Source organism: Lutra lutra, chromosome 2, assembly GCF_902655055.1.
Source record: "Lutra lutra chromosome 2, mLutLut1.2, whole genome shotgun sequence".
Classification (NCBI taxonomy): domain Eukaryota; kingdom Metazoa; phylum Chordata; class Mammalia; order Carnivora; family Mustelidae; genus Lutra; species Lutra lutra.
This window is the reverse complement of record NC_062279.1, coordinates 73,368,767-73,389,263: the sequence shown is the minus strand read 5'-3', so window position 1 is coordinate 73,389,263 and position 20,497 is coordinate 73,368,767. Positions and strand designations below refer to the sequence as shown.

The 20,497-nt window shown below is 34.4% G+C and overlaps 1 protein-coding gene across 6 annotated transcripts in view; it reads left to right on the top strand.

The window, feature by feature from the left end:
- The window catches only part of TLL1 (tolloid like 1), a 236,586-nt gene that overhangs the window by 133,628 nt on the left and 82,461 nt on the right, over window positions 1-20,497 (top strand). For all 6 annotated transcript variants that reach the window (XM_047717735.1, XM_047717730.1, XM_047717731.1 and 3 more), the window contains one exon: window positions 14,156-14,271. In XM_047717735.1, coding sequence (XP_047573691.1) covers window positions 14,156-14,271 — 116 coding nt within the window. The remainder of the gene's footprint in view (window positions 1-14,155; window positions 14,272-20,497) is intronic.

Here is a 20,497-nt window from a genome sequence, read left to right as displayed (position 1 = left end):
GACCAATCAGAGGTATTTGGCTGTATCACTCCAACTCTTTACTTCTTATCAGTTTACTCTCCAAGCTGTTTTGGATCTGCATTTTATAGAGGTATTCCTTAAGCGTTTAATCTTGAAAGGAATACCGACCTGGTTCACACTTAAATATTTAAGGTTGTAGCTTTTAAGGTCTGTGATAAGTGGGGCCCTGAGTCCAAGAGGGCAGGTTTCTAATAGGCTAGTAATAGGCAGACTGCAGATATTGTTGTCTTTCCATTAATAATATAGGAAATGGTTTTTATCTATCAGAAGATGAGCAGCATTAAAATGCATGCATTTTTAATTCCCTTAAAAGAATATAAACTACTAATTTTTATGATACTCTCTGGCTGGCAAACATCTTGTAATCCATTATTATAGTTACCTATTTTATATGCCAAATATATAAATTAAATTTGTATGGGAAATCTGAATTACTCATTGTACAGTTGGCACATACTCATCATGAAAAACTCCATGTAGGAATAAAGTTGTTTTTAAGGTAATGGCATGAAAATGTTTCTTTTAGTTTAGAATTATTTTCATTGCCATTTCTTGTTCTTTTAGGATCAGTCAAGAGAGATCTCCTTATGCACTGTTAATATAAAGAAGAATATGATCCTTTACAGTCCTGGCACTCTTCTGACATAAAACCCCATTATTCATTGCCAGACCACATCCCAGAAAGAAGGAAGGGAAAAAAAGGGAGCGCTGCCCAGCCCTGGGATTGAATAGATTTCTGGAGAGTGCTGCCTGAAAGCCAGTCCTGTGTCCTTCCCTCAGCTTTCAGGTCTTTCTAGCATTAAGGCATCTAAATGGATACCCACTAATGCTGCTTTACCTGTCTGCCGTTATAATCTCTTGCATCCTACATACTGTCAGGATTCTCCCCCAAGCAAAGATGGAGAATAGGTCATCATTACAGTCTCTAGGTCTCCTTTGTCCTTTTATGCCAGTAAAGGCATAAAAAAAAAGTAAAAAAAAAAAAGCAGTTTGCTTTTTTTTTTTTTTAATTTCTTTTCAGTGTACCAGAATTCATTGCTTATGCACCACACTCAGTGCTCCATGCAAAGTGCTCCATGCCCTCCTTAATACCCACCACCAGCCTCACCTAACTTCCTGCCCCCCACCCCTTCAAAACGCTCAGATTATTTTTCAGAGTCCATAGTCTCTCATGGTTCACCTTCCCCTCCAATTTCCCTCAACTCTTTTCTCCTCTCCATTTCCCCATGTCCTCTGTTTATTTCTTATGCTCCACAAATAAGTGAAACCATATGATAATTGACTCTCTCTGCTTGACTTATTTCACTCAGCATAATCTCCTCCAGTCCTGTCCATGTTGCTACTAAAGTTGGTTATTCATCCTTTCTGATGGAGGCATAATACTCCATAGTGTATATGGACCACATCTTCCTTATCCATTCGTCCGTTGAAGGGCATCTTGGTTCTTTCCACAGTTTGGTGACCGTGGCCATTGCTGCTATGAACACTGTGGTACAGATGGCTCTTCTTTTCACTACATCTGTATCTTTGGGGTAAATACCCAGTAGTGCAATTGCAGGGTGATAGGAAAGCTCTATTTTTAACTTCTTAAGGAATCTCCATACTGTTTAGGAGATCTTTTCCAGGATGCCTGAGTTGAAGTGGATATTTTTCTCTTCATAGTGGATATTTTTTCTTCAATAGTACACATTAATAGTGTGTACTATTGTTTTCTCTTAGGAGGCCCTGTTTTTCTTGTGACTCTCATTTTTTAAATGTATTTTTTTCCTATTTGATCTAATTTTAGGATTTACTTTCTTTTCTGATTTCTAAACTGCTTAGTTTAACTCTTCTCCTAGTATAGTCACTGGTCTATATTTGCATTTACTCTTAAACTAGTTTTTCTGTAGTCCCATGAACTTTTTTGCTCACTTAGTACTTGATCAACCATCAATCTTAATATTCTCCAGTAAATTTTCCCAGTAAATATATCAAGTAACATAATAAAATTAGAGAAAATACAAAATAAAATATCTAAAAATAAAAGGCCTTCTGAGGATTAGAGTCTTCCTTATTACATAAAAGTGTATGTGTATTCACACATGAACACATGTACAGTCTGTGTTCACAAATTTAAAAGTTTTCAGTGTTAGTACACATATAGTACATGTGTGGAATACCCCTGTCCATGGATCCACATTTGTGTGGACACTTTAGGGATGGAAGGCCAGTTTCAGTGTGCATGGGGTCTGAATATTGGAAACTTGACATTCCTTTAAACACTTTTTTCATTAACTTCACTTTTACAATTGAAATAAGGTTCTTATTAGTTACCTAAAGCATTAATCTCTTGGTTCCTGGTATAATTTTCTGAGATTCCTGACAGAATATACTTTCTACATGTACTTGTACACATACAATTCTTGGCTAAAATATTGTCCACATGCAAAAAATAGTAATTTTGCCATCCCCCCCCCCCCCCCAGTTATTCATGGTCTCCTTTATTCATTTCCCTGTAAACTTTCCCTAGTTTAGTGGATGGTACCAGACATAGATCATCTGGCAGCCCAAGCCAGAACTCTGGAGGACATTCTCACCTCATTCCTCCCTCATTTTCTCCAGCTAGTCAGTCCTGCTGCCTTCTTGGAATCTTGCCTTCCTACAGTGAATCTCCTGGTCCTGGGAGCCTCATCTTTTGTCTGAATTGTTGAAATGCCTCCTATTCACCTCTTGCCCCTATTCTTATATCTCTTTAGTTCTCTGGGCATGCTGCTGTTAAGTGGCTTTTGAATATGCAAAGCTCATTTTGCTTATTTTTAGGATAAAGGCTAATCCCCTTTCCATTAGGTCATTTCAAAATATTTTTCTTGTCTCCTCCCTGAGTCTTTTCTCTAGGTATTACCCCTGCAGTCTAGATCTCACCTCCAATTCATTTAGCTCCAGGCATCACGGTATGCTTGCCTCCTGCCTCTTCCTCCAGTCAGAATGCTCCTAACTGCCTCCCAGTTCAATTGTAGCCATATTTAGGATTCGGCTCCTACTTAGAGACTTCCTTGTCTCCCAGGACTCCACATGGCAAATGCTTTGTTGGATCCTGGTCTTTGTGTCTTAATCCTATAATCATTAGTGATTTGGCATTTCCCACACTGGAGTGTAGAAGCTTCTGTGGGATTGGAGTTGAGTTTTCCTTCATGGTTTTCTGAATCTGGTGTAAATTAAGTGCTCAATAAATAGTTGCTTCTGTGTGAATGAATGAGTCACTGTTAACACATGAAAGCACCGTTCCAGATGTTATGGCCCCAGAAAAGGAAGCACAGACTACACACATGAATATCTGAGCCTCTGGGGCATCATGCAGACAACATCACTTGGTTAGGAAGTAAATTTCATCCTTAAAGGATGCTAGAGAACTTCTAGAATAGAGATGACTACCTTGGGCTGCACACTGCAGGAGGAAGTCTCCTTGGAGTGGGTGTTTATGTTTCATTTTTTTTTTTTAAAGATTTTATTTATTTATTTGACAGAGGTCACAAGCAGGCAGAGAGGCCCTCAGAGAGAGAGAAGGAAGCAGGCTCCCTGCTGAGCAAAGAGCCCGATGCGGGGCTCGATCCCAGGACCCTGAGATCATGACCTGAGCCGAAGGCAGCGGCTTAACCCACTGAGCCACCCAGGCACCCCTTTATGTTTCATTTTAAAGGATGAGTCAGACTTGGCTAGGCAGTTACTATTGAAATGTATTTTAAAATATTTCAGTAATTAATCTCACATTATCTCTCAGATGATTTAGGGTTCTTTTTAACATTTTCTTATCTTAAAATCATTTAACTTTTTATTTAATATTTTAAAAATAATTATAAACCTATATTTTGCTTATTATATTTAAAAGTTTAAGGGATTTAAATATAGGTTAATTAGGGTAGTATTAAGTTGATTAGATACAGTTGTATTTCTTCCCCTAATCTAGAATTTGTCAAGATCCTTTGAGAACAGATTTGTGAAATAGAAATTATTGTTCATCTCTATCTGTGTTTTCCTTAGCCTTAATAAAATTATAAATGTTCTCCTATAGAATATGGAGAAAAGAAAGTTCTCAGTCTTTGGTGTTGGGTGGATATTATAGACATTTGGTGAGGAAAGTAGCTGTTAGATGGACATGCAGGCAGCTGTAAACTCAATGTTATTAGAAGGTTCAGAGTTTGTAATAATTGCTTAACAAGACACAATCCAAGTAGCATTTATACAATTCAAAAGCAATTTTTTACTCTGGAGGAATGAAGGTATATGTGAATTACTTGTTTCGGAAGTGAGATCAATCGTATGATAAAGTACTTTGAAATTTAACCACTTTATTATTGTTATTTTTTATTTTGGCAAAAAAATCACATAATAAGACATCTACCCTATTAGCAAATCTCTAAGTGCATGGTAAAGTACCGTTAACTCTGTGCACATCTGGGTACAGCAGATCTCTAGAATGTCTTCGTCTTGGGACAACTTGGTTAGCTCAGTCAGTGAAGCGGCTGCCTTCGGCTCAGGTCCTGATCCTGGGGTCCTGGGATTGAGTTCCACGTCGGGCTCCTTGCTCAGCAGGAAGCCTGCTTCTCCCTCTGTCTGCTTCTGTCTCTCTCTCTCTCTCTTTCTCTGAAAAATAAAAAAAATAAAATCTTTAAAAAAAACAAATAGAACTTCTTGGTCTTGCAGTTTAGAGTTTTGACTAAAACTCTATACCCACTGAATGGCAGCTCTTCATTTCTTTCTTCCCCCCGGCCCCTGGCAGTCAGCATTCCACTTTACACTTCTATGAGTTTGAGTACATTAGAAACCTCATGTAAGTGGAATCATGCAGTACTTGCCTTTCTGTAATGGCTTATTTCACTCAGCATCGTGTCCTCTGGGTTTATCTGGATTGTAGCATATGCCAGTTTTCCTTCTACTTTTAAAGCTGAATAATATTCCATTTTATGTATTACCACAGTTTATCTCTTCATCCACTGATGGATGTTTGGGATGTTTCTGTCTCTTGTCTAATATGAATAATGCTGCAATGGAAATGAGAGTGCAAATATCTCTTCCAGATCCTGTCTTCAATTCTTTTGAATAAATACCCAGAAATGAGGGGACTGTTGGATCATTTGGGAATTATATTTATAATTTTTGAGGAAATCCTACACTGTTTTCCATAGTGGCTGCACCATTTTATGTTCCTACCAACAAAGCACAAAGGCTGCTATTTCTGTTTCTTTGCCAACATTTCTTATTTTCTCTTTTTTTGTTTCTTTGTTGATAAGTGCCATCCTAACAGGTGTGAGGTGATATCTCATTGTGGCTTTGATTTGCATTTCCTTGATGATTAGTGATGTAGAACATTTTTCTTTTCATATATCAGCCATTTGTGTGTCTTCTTTGCCAATTTTAATTTTAATTAATTAATTAACCAAACTGCTTCATATTTTACTTATTTTTTCAGTGTTCCAAGATTCATTGTTTATGCACCACACCCAATACTCTTTGCCCATTTTTAAATTGGGTTATTTTGCTTTTTGCTATTGATTCATGGGAATACCTAATGTATTCTGAATACTAACACCTCATGAGATATATGGTTTGTAAATATTTTCTCCCATTGAGAAGGTTTCCTTTCACTCTGTTGATTGTTTCCTTTGATGTAGAGAAGCTTTTTTAGCTGATGTAGTCCCACCTGTCCATTTTTGCTTTTATTTCCTATGCTTTTGGTGTCATATCCAAGAAATCATTGCCAGGACTATTGTTACAAAATTTCTCACCTGTTCTCTTCTAGAATTTTTACAGTTTTGGGACATACATGTAAGTCTTTAATTCATCTTATGTTGATTTTTGTGTCTGATATAAAATAAGGGTCCAAATTCATTCTTCTGTATGCATATTTCTAGTTTCTCCAACATCATTTTCTGGAGAGACTGTGCTTTCCCCAATGAGTAGTCTTGGCACCCTTGTTGAAGATCATTTGACCCCCATACATGGATTTATTTTTGGGTTCTCTCTTTTCTTCTCTTGGTCCATATGTTTGTCATAAGCTAGTATCATACTATTTTGAATACTGTAGTTTTGTGATATGTTTTGAAATCAAAATTGGGAACCAGCTTCTTTTTCTTTTTTTTTTTTCCCAAAGAATGTTTGGCTATTGTTGGTTTGTGGTTTTATGTGAATTTCAGGATTTTTATTCTCTCTGCAAGAAATGCCACTGAGATTTTGATTGAATTGTTTTGAATCTGTGGATTGCTTTGGGTAATATGGATATTTTAACAATATTAAGTCTTCCAGTCATGAACACAGTCCATCATTCCATTGGTTTGTGTTATTTTTAATTTCTTTCAGCAATGTTTTGCCATTTTCAGTATACAAGTCTTTTGCCTCATTGGTTAATTTATTGCCAAGTGTTTTATTCTTTTTTGATGATAGTATGAACAGGATTGTTTTCTTAACTTCCTTTTGAAATTGTTTGTTGCTGGTGTATAGAAATGCAACTGATTTTTTGCTGTTGATTTTGTATCCTGCAACTTTGCTGAATTTATTAGTTCTAGCAGTTTTATGTGTATGTGTAGAACGTTTATGGTTTTATACATTTAAGATAGTATCACCTGCATACAGAAATAGAAGTTTAACTTCTGACTTATATTTACTTTTAGAGTAATTTTTATTAGGGCAGTGATAATAAGTAGCCACTGTATAATTCTTTATATATTTTTTTCCTCCTAAATATGACTAAGTTTTGTAATTCAAAGACATATTCAAACACTTTAGACCACAATCTTCCTACCTGTGGAAAAGGTATCTAAGGGTTAAAAAGAAGATTCAGTAGCGATATAGAAGACCAAATGACAGAGAATAAAGAAGCTGAGCAAAAGAGGGACAAACAGCTACTGGACCACGAGGGGAGAATTCGAGAGATAAGTGACACCATAAGACGAAACAACATTAGAATAATTGGGATTCCAGAAGAAGAAGAAACAGAGAGGGGAGCAGAAGGTATATTGGAGAGAATTATTGGAGAGAATTTCCCCAATATGGCAAAGGGAACAAGCATCAAAATTCAGGAGGTTCAGAGAACCCCCCTCAAAATCAATAAGAATAGGTCAACACCCCGTCACCTAATAGTAAAATTGACAAGTCTTAGTGACAAAGAAAAGATCCTGAAGGCAGCCCGGGAAAAGAAGTCTGTAACGTACAATGGTAAAAATATTAGATTGGCAGCAGACTTATCCACAGAGATCTGGCAGGCCAGAAAAAGCTGGCATGATATATTCAGAGTACTAAATGAGAAAAACATGCAGCCAAGAATACTATATCCAGCTAGGCTATCATTGAAAATAGAAGGAGAGATTAAAAGCTTCCAAGACAAACAAAAACTGAAAGAATTTGCAATTACCAAACCAGGTCTACAGGAAATATTGAAAGGGGTCCTCTAAGCAAAGAGAGACCCTCAAAGTAGTAGATCAGAAAGAAACAGAGACAATATACAATAACAGTCACCTTACAGGCAATACAATGGCACTAAATTCATATCTCTCAATACTTACCCTGAATGTTAATGGGCTAAATGCCCCAATCAAAAGACACAGGGTATCAGAATGGATAAAAAAACAAACCCCATCTATATGTTGCCTACAAGAAACTCATCTTAAACCCGAAGACACCTCCAGGTTTAAAGTGAGGGGGTGGAAAAGAATTTACCATGCTAATGGACATCAGAAGAAAGCAGGAGTGGCAATCCTTATATCAGATCAATTAGAGTTTAAGCCAAAGACTATAATAAGAGATGAGGAAGGACACTATATCATACTCAAAGGAACTGTCCAACAAGAATATCTAACAATTTTAAATATCTATTCCCCTAACGTGGGAGCAGCCAACTATATAAACCAATTAGTAACAAAATCAAAGAAACACATCGACAAGAATACAATAATAGTAGGGGATTTTAACACTCCCCTCACTGAAATGGACAGATCATCCAAGCAAAAGATCAACAAGGAAATCAAGGCCTTAAATGACACACTGGACCAGATGGACATCACAGATATATTCAGAACATTTCATCCCAAAGCAACAGAATACACTTTCTTCTCTAGTGCACATGGAACATTCTCCAGAATAGATCACATTCTTGGTCCTAAATCAAGTCTCAACCAGTATCAAAAGATTGGGATCCTTCCCTGCATATTTTCAGACCACAATGCTCTAAAGCTAGAACTCAATAACAAGAGGAAATTTGGAAAGAACCCAAATACATGGAGACTAAACAGCATCCTTCTAAAGAATGAATGGGTCAACCAGGAAATTAAAGAAGAATTGAAAAAATTTATGGAAACAAATGATAATGAAAACACAACGGTTCAGAATCTGTGGGACACAACAAAGGCAGTCCTGAGAGGAAAATATATAGCGGTACAAGCCTTTCTCAAGAAACAAGAAAGGTCTCAGGGACACAACCTAACCCTACACCTAAAGGAGCTGGAGAAAGAACAAGAAAGAAACCCTAAACCCAGCAGGAGAAGAGAAATCATAAAGATCAGAGCAGAAATCAATGAAATAGAAACCAAAAAAACAATAGAACAAATCAAGGAAACTAGGAGCTGGTTCTTTGAAAGAATTAATAAGATTGATAAACCCCTGGCCAGACTTATCAAAAAGAAAAGAGAAAGGACCCAAATAAATAAAATCATGAATGAAAGAGGAGAGATCACAACGAACACCAAAGAAATACAGACAATTATAAGAACATACTATGAGCAACTCTACGCCAACAAATTTGACAATCTGGAAGAAATGGATGCATTCCTAGAGACATATAAACTACCACAACTGAACCAGGAAGAAATAGAAAGCCTGAACAGACCCATAACCAGTAAGGAGATTGAAACAGTCATCAAAAATCTCCAAACAAACAAAAGCCCAGGGCCAGACGGCTTCCCGGGGGAATTCTACCAAACATTTAAAGAAGAACTAATTCCTATTCTCCTGAAACTGTTCCAAAAAAATAGAAATAGAAGGAAAACTTCCAAACTCATTTTATGAGGCCAGCATCACCTGGATCCCAAAACCAGACAAGGATCCCATCAAAAAAGAGAACTACAGACCAATATCCTTGATGAACACAGATGCAAAAATTCTCGCCAAAATACTAGCCAATAGGATTCAACAGTACATTAAAAGGATTATTCACCACGACCAAGTGGGATTTATTCCAGGGCTGCAAGGCTGGTTCAACATCCGCAAATCAATCAATGTGATACAACACATTAATAAAAGAAAGAACAAGAACCATATGATACTCTCCATAGATGCTGAAAAAGCATTTGACAAAGTACAGCATCCCTTCCTGATCAAAACTCTTCAAAGTGTAGGGATAGACGGCACATACCTCAATATTATCAAAGCCATCTATGAAAAACCCACCGCAAATATCATTCTCAATGGAGAAAAACTGAAAGCTTTTCCGCTAAGGTCAGGAACACGGCAGGGATGTCCGTTATCACCACTGCTATTCAACATAGTACTAGAAGTCCTAGCCTCAGCAATCAGACAACAAAAGGAAATTAAAGGCATCCAAATCGGCAAAGAAGAAGTCAAACTATCACTCTTCGCAGATGATATGATACTCTATGTGGAAAACCCAAAAGACTCCACTCCAAAACTGCTAGAACTTGTACAGGAATTCAGTAAAGTGTCAGGATATAAAATCAATGCACAGAAATCAGTTGCATTTCTCTACACCAACAACAAGACAGAAGAAAGAGAAATTAAAGAGTCCATCCCATTTACAATTGCACCCAAAACTATAAGATACCTAGGAATAAACCTAACCAAAGAGACTAAGAATCTATACTCAGAAAACTATAAAGTACTCATGAAAGAAATTGAGGAAGACACAAAGAAATGGAAAAATGTTCCATGCTCCTGGATTGGAAGAATAAATATTGTGAAAATGTCTATGCTACCTAAAGCAATCTACACATTTAATGCAATTCCTATCAAAGTACCATCCATTTTTTTCAAAGAAATGGAACAAATAATCCTAAAATTTATATGGAACCAGAAAAGACCTCGAATAGCCAAAGGAATATTGAAAAAGAAAGCCAAAGTTGGTGGCATCACAATTCCGGACTTCAAGCTCTATTACAAAGCTGTCATCATCAAGACAGCATGGTACTGGCACAAAAACAGACACATAGATCAATGGAACAGAATAGAGAGCCCAGAAATGGACCCTCAACTCTATGGTCAACTCATCTTCGACAAAGCAGGAAAGAATGTCCAATGGAAAAAAGACAGCCTCTTCAATAAATGGTGTTGGGAAAATTGGACAGCCACATGCAGAAAAATGAAATTGGATCATTTCCTTACACCACACACGAAAATAGACTCAAAATGGATGAAGGATCTCAATGTGAGAAAGGAATCCATCAAAATCCTCGAGGAGAACACAGGCAGCAACCTCTTCGACGTCAGCCGCAGCAACATCTTCCTAGGAACATCACCAAAGGCAAGGGAAACAAGGGCAAAAATGAACTTTTGGGATTTTATCAAGATCAAAAGCTTTTGCACAGCAAAGGAAACAATTAACAAAACCAAAAGACAACTGACAGAATGGGAGAAGATATTTGCAAATGACATATCAGATAAAGGGCTAGTGTCCAAAATCTATAAAGAACTTAGCAAACTCAACACCCAAAGAACAAATAATCCAATCAAGAAATGGGCAGAGGACATGAACAGACATTTCTGCAAAGAAGACATCCAGATGGCCAACAGACACATGAAAAAGTGCTCCATATCACTCGGCATCAGGGAAATACAAATCAAAACCACCATGAGATATCACCTCACACCAGTCAGAATGGCTAAAATTAACAAGTCAGGAAATGACAGATGCTGGCGAGGATGCGGAGAAAGGGGAACCCTCCTACACTGTTGGTGGGAATGCAAGCTGGTGCAACCACTCTGGAAAACAGCATGGAGGTTCCTCAAAAGGTTGAAAATAGAACTACCCTATGCCCCAGCAATTGCACTGCTGGGTATTTACCCTAAAGATACAAACGTAGTGATCCGAAGGGGCACGTGCACCCGAATGTTTATAGCAGCAATGTCTACAATAGCCAAACTATGGAAAGAACCTAGATGTCCATCTACAGACGAATGGATAAAGAAGATGTGGTATATATACACAATGGAATACTATGCAGCCATCAAAAGAAATGAAATCTTGCCATTTGCGACGACGTGGATGGAACTAGAGGGTATCATGCTTAGCGAAATAAGTCAATCGGAGAAAGACAACTATCATATGATCTCCCTGATATGAGGGAGAGGAGATGCAACATGGGGGGTTGAGGGGGTAGGAGAAGAGTAAATGAAACAAGATGGGATTGGGAGGGAGACAAACCATAAGTGACTCTTAATCTCACAAAACAAACTGAGGGTTGATGGGGGGAGGGGGTTGGGAGAGGGGGGTGGGGTTATGGATATTGGGGAGGGTATGTGCTATGGTGAATGTTGTGAAGTGTGTAAACCTGGCGATTCACAGACCTGTACCCCTGGGGATAAAAGTATATGTTTATAAAGCTGTAAAAAAAAAAAAAAAAAAGAAAAAATAAAGGATGAATACCCAAGTTTTGTAGCAACATGGATGGGCCTGGAAGAGATTATGCTGAGTGAAATAAGTCAAGCAGAGAGAGTCAATTATCATATGGTTTCACTTATTTGTGGAGCATAACAAATAGCATGGAGGACAAGGGGAGATGGAGAGGAGAAGGGAGTTGAGGGAAATTGGAAGGGGAGGTGAACCATGAGAGACTCTGGACTCTGAAAAACGATCTGAGAATTTTGAAGGGGCGGGGGGTGGGAGGTTGGGGGCACCAGGTGGTGGGTATTGTAGAGGGCACGGATTGCATGGAGCACTGGGTGTGGTGCAAAAAATAATGAATATTGTTATGCTGAAAAAAAATAAAAATTTAAATTAAAAAAAAACTATAAAAAAAAAAGAAGATTCAGGGCATAATAACATTTGATTCCCACAAAGCAACTTTATTAAGTATATGTTAATAAGAAGGGCACTTAACGAGAGCAAACTGAAGCTGAAGCTTTTGAGATTTACTTGTTTGACATAATTAGTAGGTGGTAATGCCATGATTAAAACTTGTGTTTTCTCATCCACAGACTTTGCTGAGTAAATGAACAGCCTATGCATTTTAACTTCGTAGCACTACTTTTTTCTTGCTGATTTTTCTTTAGTTCCTTTAATATTAAACTTTGCTTTGTTTATCTGAGCATTGACAACCTATGGCTGGGAAAGGTGCTGAAATATCTTATGTGGTAGGGATCAGGTAGCCTGGGACAACCACATTTACTGAGGTAAATGCACAAATGATTATAAGCATTGTAAGCAAATGCTATATAATAGATTTACTTAATATTTTAGTTATATGCTGATTCTATTTATTTTTCATTTTATAGAGTTTTATCTTTATCAGGACAGTATTGTTTGTATACATCTGTGGGTTAAACATATTTAATTGCTTTAATTCCACTTTAGTAAATCCAGTACCTACATTCTTTGTGGCTTAGTGTACTTTTCAATCATTAAATAATTTATTTTTAGACTGCTATGAATTACAGTATTTTTCACTGAAACACTCAATTCCCAAATGGTTATATAGCATCCTAGCTGATCCTACTCAGAAGCATATTGTTTGCATTAATAAAGTCTTAATACATTTTTATTTTTCTAAGGGTTCTTGCAATGTTACATTTATCAAGAGCCCTTAGATGATTCATGGGAAATGCTGAATTATGTATTTTTGATCTTGAGCATTTTCATTTTGTTCTAAAGTTGCTTGTATCTGCCTATTCATCAGAATAAACACTGCTGTTCCTACTTGAAATGTGTTTTGTTGTGCAAACTTAATATCTGTGTTTTCAAATAAATATTTACATCATATCAGACTTTTTACAACTCAATTTTATTTTCAAAGTCATCATCTTTCTTTCCTCATTTAACTTAAGATATGCAAAACCATTTTTTTATTTGTGGAGGATTTGATGAGACAAGAATTCACCCACTGGTAGCTATGACTCTGTAATATGGTAATATTTCAGTCTGATTTCAGTCTCCTTCAGGGGGAAAGAACTCTTATTAAGTGAAGGTTATAAAGATGACAGTTTGCAGTGGAAGAATCATTCTTGAATTCAGGATACTTAAACCAACCTATGTTCATGGGGCACATGCTATATCTTACAAAAACAACAGGAAAACCCATTATAGAATGGTTCTGACCACTAACCTTGGCTAAACCAATAAGTTAATTGCTCTCTGTCTATGGCTTTGATGAAATGGCCCTAGAGATATCAATCACACAGATCTTGAGACTGTGTAGTTGATAATTTGCTATTTTAGATGACTGATAATTACTTCTAAGATATTAGACAGCCTTAGTAAGAGGAAAACACAATTGTTTTTCCAGTAATTTCTACTTGTAATCAACAGAAATGAGAGAGTAAATCAATGTCCACATCTTCTTGGAAAATTTTAATCTTCCTTTAAGGTTTTAACCTTTTAATTTTTTCAGGTTATTTTGAGAAAAATTTTCATTGTGTATGACATTTTGGTGTCACCTTTACTGATTGTATTCTGGTTATTATTTAAGATTTTTGTTTTTCAACTTTGGTGTGGTATTTGCTATGAAACTTAGCTTCACTTTACACTGAAAAATATTAATTTTATTTCATATGATTCCCTAGCCACATGAACCAGGTATCCACTGGCCTGAATATGAGTATGGGTGACCTACTAATACTTTGGGAATGAATGAGAAAATTCTCCATGAGGAAGAACTTTATGAATGCCAGATTATATATCTCATAGTTTTGTTTTATGGTTGGCCCTAATGATACCATTAAGTATACAAAAATCCTAGTAGTAAAAACATAAGTTGAATTTACTTGGAAAAGTCTTTTCTAGAACAGAAATACATATTTTCATCTAACACCAAAAGACTCAGGGCCTTATGATGTCCATGTCTTTCATAAAAATTAAAGAATGATATTATCTTTTTAAGGAAATTTGGTTAATTCACCTCTTTAAAAGAGCAAGTATATTTTTTTTTTCTTTTCCTTTTAGCATGTGGAGAAACCCTACAAGAATCCAATGGCAACCTTTCCTCTCCAGGATTTCCAAACGGCTACCCTTCTTATACACACTGCATCTGGAGAATTTCGGTGACCCCAGGGGAGAAGGTAGTTTATATCATCAAGAGTTCTCATTTAATGTTATATAAAGTGTTAAATATACAAAGGTTCATTTTCTTTTAAATATACTTTGCTTTATTTTTTATTCTTATTTGATTTTTTCAAATATGAGACTAAAAAACTCAAAAGTTAAAATGAAAATTGCTCAAGCTCTGGAAATTTTTTTGAAAAATGTAATTTAAAAAGAAATAATAAATGCTCTAAAAAGGTTGAAATAATGTTCTCAGGCACAATGGAATTAAGTTAAAATAAGTGTCACGTAGATAACCAGAAAAATCCCACATATTCCAGTTAAGAAATATATATAAAATATCCAGTTTAGCTAAGAAGCAATTATAGTGAAGAATAGAAATAATTTTCAGCTATAATATAAAAAAATACTGAATAGCAAGTCTGTAAGATGCAATGAGAGCAATACTTGGAAGGAAATTCAGAACTTAAATGCTCACATAACAACTAAAAAAATGCCATAAACTAATGAGTTAGACATTCTTATTGAATGGCTATTAAAGGTATAGTAAAATAAATGTAAAGGTGCATAATAGAGGAAGTAATAAATACAAAATAAGTTAAGGAATTCAAAATAACATGGTACAAAGTGTGAACAAAGTTGGTTCTTTGAAAAAACTTAGAAATATAGGAAAATGGATGTAAACAGATCAAGAAAGAAAAAGAATAACAGGAAAAGCACAATTATCTATCACTAGAATGAAAAGGTTATTATAACCAAGATGCTCTAGACACAAAAATGAGAATAAAAGAATATTGTCAACATTATACCAGTAACTTAAAAAATGTAGATGAAATGGGAAAACTCCTACAAAATATTACTGAGTTCTTACTTGAGAAGAAAAAAAAAAAACTTGGTTACTCCTATAACAACTAAAGAAAATGAACTACTGTTTAATTGAATCATTAGATATTTTTCAGCAATGAAAATCCAAGCTCACATGGCTTAATTAGTGAGTTCTAGCCAACATTCAAATAAGGACTAAGTATAATCCTATATAAACTCTTCCAGGGAATAAAAAAGAAGATCCACTTTCCTATTTATATGGCTAGCAAAACCTTGATAGCATTCCTGACAAGGACAGTATAAAAAAGAAAAAGATTCCAAGCTAACACTTGAATATGGAAGTAAAATCCTCAAATCAAACCAAAGCTTTGCATGCACGTATATAGACACAAACACCATTAAATGTGCATCTCAATTAAATCAAGAAAAAATATCTATTACTGATTTAACAACAACAAACCCTGAACAAACTAGGAATAGGTACCTTCTTAATCTTCAAAAGCAGATCAACAAAAATTATTACAAATATTATTCTTGGGAAAATTCTGTAAGTATTTCTACCACACCACTTTCTTTTTGGTGGAAATCATGGCAGATTAAGGCAAGAAAATGTAATTAAACATAGTAAGGATTAAAAAAGAAGAAAATTCCCTTCAGCATATTTGGTTTGTTGGTTAAAGTGTTTATTATTAAGAAAGAAAATGAATGACTCTATTAACTTTTGAATTCTGTCTTGAACGCTAAACTTAAAAGTCTTTCCAGAACAAGATTATATTGATATTAATCTTTATTTTTACTACTTATTAAATAGTTTTTGTTCTTTGCTTATGACTAATTCATCTGGAATGATTCAATTATACTTAGAGTTTTGTTGAGGATGCATTTGAAGTTAAGGAAAGTTTAATATTCCTGATAATTGAATGTTGTTAGGAGAATCATGGGTGTGGAGCTGTCCAGGGTGTTCCGATACTCAACGTGAAAGCTGAATGAAATGAACATGAATAGTTTTTAAACATAAAAAGGTACAATTGACTTAGAATACATGAATGCATACATAATTCTTTAGTCATTTTTAATTTAAGAATAAAAGTCTATGTTGTAATGTAGTTACAGATGTTGATCAGTTTCTATATGAATTTTTGAACAAGTTCATGAGAATATTTTATGAAAATCATTTTTAAAAAGATACTGAAGAGATATAAAAGCTGATAAAAAACTATACATGATTTTGAAATTAAAATTATTGAATATGAAGAGTTTTGAACAAGATTAATAAAAATTACATCCATTCATAAGAACAAAATAATACAGGAAAAAAATTGGTTCCTCCTATCCAATTGCAGTGTCCAGACCATCAGTATTCAAAGTTTATTCACTTTTCTTGTATGTATGATTACCAATAAAACTGTAGCTTCCAAAATGTTATAAATAGGAAGAAATCAACACATCTGTCATCTTTTTAAACTATTTTTATTTTTATGTATGATGATGAGCAAATAAATTGAATTAAGTGAACAATATTAACTAATTTTTTTCATTCTTGTGTTTTTACTAATTTCTTTTTGTTTTAAATTTGGGTTTATTCTGTTGTTCTTAGTTGGCAGTTTAACTCATTAATTCTAATACAAACCCGTAAGGCTATAAATTTCCTTCTAAGAACTACTTTTATCTGAATTTAACCAGCTTGACATACAGTGTTTTTGCTATTTTTCAATTTTAATTACCTTCTTTGTCTCTTATTATTTCTTCTCAACCAACATATTTTTTTAGTAATATGTATTTTCTTATTTGCAAAGATACATTTTCCCCCCCAATCATCCTTTTCTTGTTAATTTCTCCTTTAGTCAGTTCTGGTGAGAGACTGTACTCTGTAAGATGTCAGTCTTTGAAATATTTTGAGGCTGGCAGTATGACCTTGGAGCTGACCAGTCTTCATAAAGAATAATCATCGCTTTAAAGATGGGGCACCTGGGTGGGGCAGTTAAATGTCTGACTCTTGATTTTGGCTCACATCATGATCTCAGAGTCTTGAGACTGAGCTCTGTGTCTTGCTCTGAGCTGGGCCTGGAACCTGCTTAGGATTCTCTCTTTTTCCTCTCCCTCTGCCCCTGACACCACTCTCTCTCTCTCTAAATAAATAAATAAATAAAATCTTCAAAAGAAAAACGAAATGTGTTTTGTACAGTAGCTGGGTGGTAAGTTCTCTATGCATATGGGTGGCAGTTCTCTTTTTAATTGTGAAATGTATATATTCTCTAATTATTGTTTTTTTTTTTTACTTTATCCAATAGAAAGTTATGTTAATATCTGTCACTATTTGGTGGATTTATTCATTTACCTTTTAAAAATAAATATTTGTTAAAAACAAATTTTATATTTATTTATATTTCAATATATTTAAATATTTTTATTCTATGTTTTATATACATACTGTGTTTAGAATTTAACATCTTCTTGGTAAATAAACTGTTACTATACACTGTATTTCTTTATCTCTAATCATTATTTAGGTTAGTACTCTATTTTTTTCTGATATTAGCAAGGATACACATTCTTTTAATTAATATTCTAGCTTGGTTATATCTTTATCTTGCTTTAGACATTCAGTTGTTCCATGGTCTTGTGTCTCAGGTGTGTCCCTTTTAGGTAGCAAATAGTTTGGTTTTATTTTTTATTTAATTCATGGTGGTTAGTTTGTCTTTAGTGTTTAATTGCAGTTACCTTTATTGTGATTACTGATGTATTATTACTTCTTGTTTGCATTCTGTATGTCCCACTTTGTTTCTCTTGTCCTACTTTTTTTTGCCTTTTTATATATTGAATTTATGGTTTTGTTTTCCCTCATTTCAATTATTTTCTGTCTATTGGGTTGGAAGTTTTAAATGTATATTTTATTATTTGGTACCCCTGTTCTACCAGCCTTCTTAATGGGGTCATATTTAAATGGTATCTTTATCCTCCCAAACCATAAAAAGATGCTTAAAAAAAAGATTATAATACACATTATCTTCATTTTATATGCTATTGTTTAGTATTTTTCTTCAAGTTTGTTTCCTTATACAAATGAGATATTGTTGTGGTTTTTTACACTTAACATTTGTTAAGCTATATGCAAATATTTACCAAATTTTTTATTATGGTGAAAACACGTAAAATGTACTGTCTTAACCATTTTTAAGTGTACAATTCAATAGTGTTAAGTACATTCACATTGCTGTGAAGCAGATCTCCAGAGCTTTCTCAGTTTGCAAAACTGAAACTCCGTAGCCATTATGTCCATTTTCCTTACCCCTCAGACCCTGGGAACCACCTTTCTACTTTCTGTTCCTATGAATTTGATTACTTTCCATACCTCACATAAGTGGAAGCATACAGCATTTGTTTAATTATGACTGGCTTATTTCATTTAGCATAATGGTCTCAAGGTTTAACCATGTTTTAGTATGTGACAGGATTTTCTTCCTTTTTAAGGTTGAATGCTATTCCATTGTATGTATAGACACATTTGTTAAACCATTCATCCATTGATAGACATTTGAGTTGCTTCCACCTTTTGGCTATTGTGAATAGTGCTACTACGAACAAGAGTATGCAAATAAATCTCTTTAAGACAGTCCTTTCAATTCTTGTGGATCCATACCCTGAAGTGAGATTGCTGGATAATTTGGTAGTTCTGTTTTTAATTTTTTAAAGAACTTCCATATTGTTTTCCATAGTAGTTGCACCATTTTACAATCCCATCAGCAATGTAGAAGGGTTCCAAATTCTCCACATCTCCACAAATATGTAGTGTTTTGTTTTTTGATAGTTGCCATCCTAATGCGGGGAGAGATGATATTTCATTGTGGATTTGATTTGCATTTCTCTGATGATTAGTGATCTTGTCCATCTTTTCATATGCTTCTTGGCCATTTGTGTATCATCTTTGGAGAAATGTATCTTCAAATGTCTTGCCCATTTTTTAGTTGGATTATTTTATTTTTTCTTGGGGAGTTATAGGAGTTCTTTACATACTTCGGCTATTAACACCTTATGAGATATATGATTTGCAAATATATTTTTTCTTTTCTATAGCTGCCTTTTTACTTTGTTCATTATATGCTTTGCAAAAGCTTTTTAGTTTGATGTAGTACCACTTAACTGTTTTTGCTCTTTTTTTTTTTGCCTCTGCTTTTGTGCCATATTCAAGAAATCATTGCCATTTCCAATATCATGAAGCTTTCCCTCTATGCTTTCTTCTAGTTTTATAGTTTTGGGTTTCACATTTAGGTCTTTCATTCATTGTGTAATTAATTTTTGTATATGGCTTAATATAAAGAACTGACTTCATTCTCTTGTACATGGTTCTCCATTCCCAACAGCATTTGTTTGAAGATTCATCAAATATTTTTATTCATTATTTCTTCTCACATCTCAGACTTCCATTAAGGCTCATTTTGTCCTATCTATAGTTTATACTTTAGGCTATTTTTAAAATTAGTGTATTTTGCTAGTATTTTTTCTGTTTGAAAATGTGAATTTTTTTTTTACTTGGATTCATGATAATGGAATTTCACTGTATATAACTGGCTATATATTTAACTTTGCTAAAAATCAAAATGTGAAGAAATACTTCCATTTAAAATATTTCTTAATGTAGAATCCTAGAAACTGAAAATATCAAGTGATTTAATGACCACTAAAAATTGAATAAGTTATAACCATATAAAGTAAGTTTATAGAAGTTATTATAAAATGGTGCTGCTTGCCCATAATTTCTTGAGACAGTTTTTTCAAATTCCAAAACCTCAGATTTCTCCCGTATAATAAACTGTATTTCAAGTTCACTGCATAACAATGTGTAGTCTCTTCATTTTTTTTTTTCTCTCTCTTCATTTATTTTACTAAACTAGTAAAAGTCTGGTAGGTGTATCTTATACAACACATGTGAAAAAATTATCAAATGCCTTGCCTATGAATATAAACACATGGATATTATATAAATTTAATTAAATGAAAGCAAGTTATATAATTTATAAAATTGAAACTGCTTTGGTTTAGTACTATGAGGGTAGTTGAATATTACAAAATTTGTCATTTTGTCAAATAATAGTATCAAAATAGAAAAATAACTGTCCAAAAATTTCATAAATGCTGGTAACACTAGAATTCAGTATGTATATTTAATGATAACCTGATGAATTAGGACTAACAGGACTTTTTTTTCAATTCAATAAATATAAGAAGCTAATATTGAGTATTTACTATGGCAGGCATTGTGTTAAACTCTGCACACTCCATTGAGTTTGGTGTTATAATTATCTCTGTTTTATATTTAAAGAAATGGAACTTAAGAAAGGATTGAGTAAACTGCCTACCACCACACAGCTTGCATTTAGCAGAGCTAATCATTAAATTTTTCTTTAGTTATAGAGCATA